Here is a 1,920-nt window from a genome sequence, read left to right as displayed (position 1 = left end):
TTTCCGGAAAATTTCCGATATCAAACTATATTTTAATAAAAAGGAACGAACTTTTTTTCGGAAAATTTCCGATATCAAACTATATTTTAATAAAAAAGGAACGAATTTTTTTCGGAAAATTTCCGATATCAAACTATATTTTAATAAAAAAGGAACGTATCCGTTTTTTTTGTGTTGCTAGGAAAAAAAAAACGGAAATATTTTGAGATCAAAAAGCAGGTATGAATAAATTTAATTAAATAATACAAGAGGCAAATGACGAGATTTGTTTATTTTTCTTTTTTTACTCAAATAATTTAAGTCTGCGAACTATTTTCTACTTACTAATTTCTGGTAAATTTTCGATAATTGCATTTTATTCATACTAATCATTAAATCTAACTATTACTACTACTCTAACACAAGCTCTTTGATTAAATCAATAATTTGATCACATCAATTACCTTTATGCTTTTTAAATTCTCCAACTTTATCTATTTAAAAAATAGAAAAATCGAATATTTTATGAAAAAAGGATCAAAGATCGAAGATTTGAGAGATCAAAGATGAAGACTATATCAGGGATTTATTAAGCTTTTTTTGAGCTTAATCTCATTCCTGATCTGTGCTAATTTCATCCTGTCAATTTTTCAATGTGTTATACTTACACTCTAATGTATCATTCTAAATTATTTCTCATAATCCATGGAGTAGAAAAAAAAAAGAAAAAGAATCTGCATATCGTCATAATTAACCTAATTAAAGGGATGAAAAAAAAAAATAAGGTAAATTCGTAATTTATTTTATCGTTTTTTTTTTTTTTTTTGTTGCTAATTTGATAATTAGGAAAGACCTATTAAAATTATTATAATGTTATCAGTATTATCATGTTATTACTACTAATTACAAAATGGAAAAAAAAGAATTGATGATTTAAACATTTTATAATTCATAAATTTGCCTATAAAAAATTGAGCAGTACTATTTACAAATTCAATAATCTATGATAATTATTTCCTGCTAAATTGCTATATACTGATATAATGTTAATTACCGTTGCTTAATTATCGTTATACTGATATACTGCTAATTGATCATATGCTAATACAGTCACATACTGCTAATTGCTAATACATCGATATACTTATTGCTAACTGCTGATATGCTGATATAATCAATACTGTTAAATTGCTAATTTTTTATTTATTTATCTAACATATATCATATTATCAAATCCTTAGTGATAAACAAATTATTTTTGTTAAAAAAAAAAGGAAAGAGAGAGAGAAGAAAAAAAAAAAGTTAAAGGAGAAACCATTAGTACTAGATTCAGGTAAATTTTCACGGGTGACAAGATGCATAACAGCTGTCTTTCCAACTGGTAATGATAATGCACCAAGTGTAACACTACCATGTAAAAAACGTCCATGATAAATTAATTTTAACATTGATGATGAATTTACACGTTCATCATTCCATTCTGTAAAAAATAATTTTAAATAAAATAGAATAAAAAATAATATTTCATTATTATTATTATTATTGTTATTATTATTTATTATTATTATTATTTATTATTATTATTATTATTTATTATTATTATTACTATTATTATTATTATTATTAATTATTATTATTAATTATTATTATTATTATTATTATCATTATTATCATTATTATCATTATTGCTATTATCGTTGTTAATGTTATTATATAGTTATTATGGTTATTACCGTCTTGCACAATGCTTTTTCCCTCTATTTTTGCAAATTTTTGTTTATGATGCATATTTTGCCTACAGTCAGCATTTTACTCCTGAAAATCAGAAAATTTTCCGGATATACGATATAGGTTTTCGTCATTCGTTTATGGTCAAAGTACATTTGAATTGTCAATCTTTAAAGGCTCGGAATACATTTACATTATAGTTTAGCTGCTGAT

At 23.4% G+C, this 1,920-nt stretch overlaps 1 protein-coding gene across 1 annotated transcript in view; it reads right to left on the bottom strand.

The window, feature by feature from the left end:
* Positions 1-1,089: 1,089 nt before the first annotated feature.
* Positions 1,090-1,920, bottom strand: part of LOAG_18097 (hypothetical protein) — a gene marked incomplete at both ends in the record, with an annotated part of 1,930 nt that continues 1,099 nt past the window's right edge. Inside the window, 2 exons of the mRNA XM_020450765.1 lie at positions 1,090-1,136; positions 1,295-1,459. Coding sequence (XP_020305518.1) covers positions 1,090-1,136; positions 1,295-1,459 — 212 coding nt within the window. The remainder of the gene's footprint in view (positions 1,137-1,294; positions 1,460-1,920) is intronic.

The sequence above is a fragment of the Loa loa genome (assembly GCF_000183805.2).
Source record: "Loa loa unplaced genomic scaffold supercont3.194, whole genome shotgun sequence".
NCBI classification, from domain to species: Eukaryota; Metazoa; Nematoda; class Chromadorea; order Rhabditida; family Onchocercidae; genus Loa; species Loa loa.
This window is presented reverse-complemented; position numbering and strand designations above follow the sequence as displayed.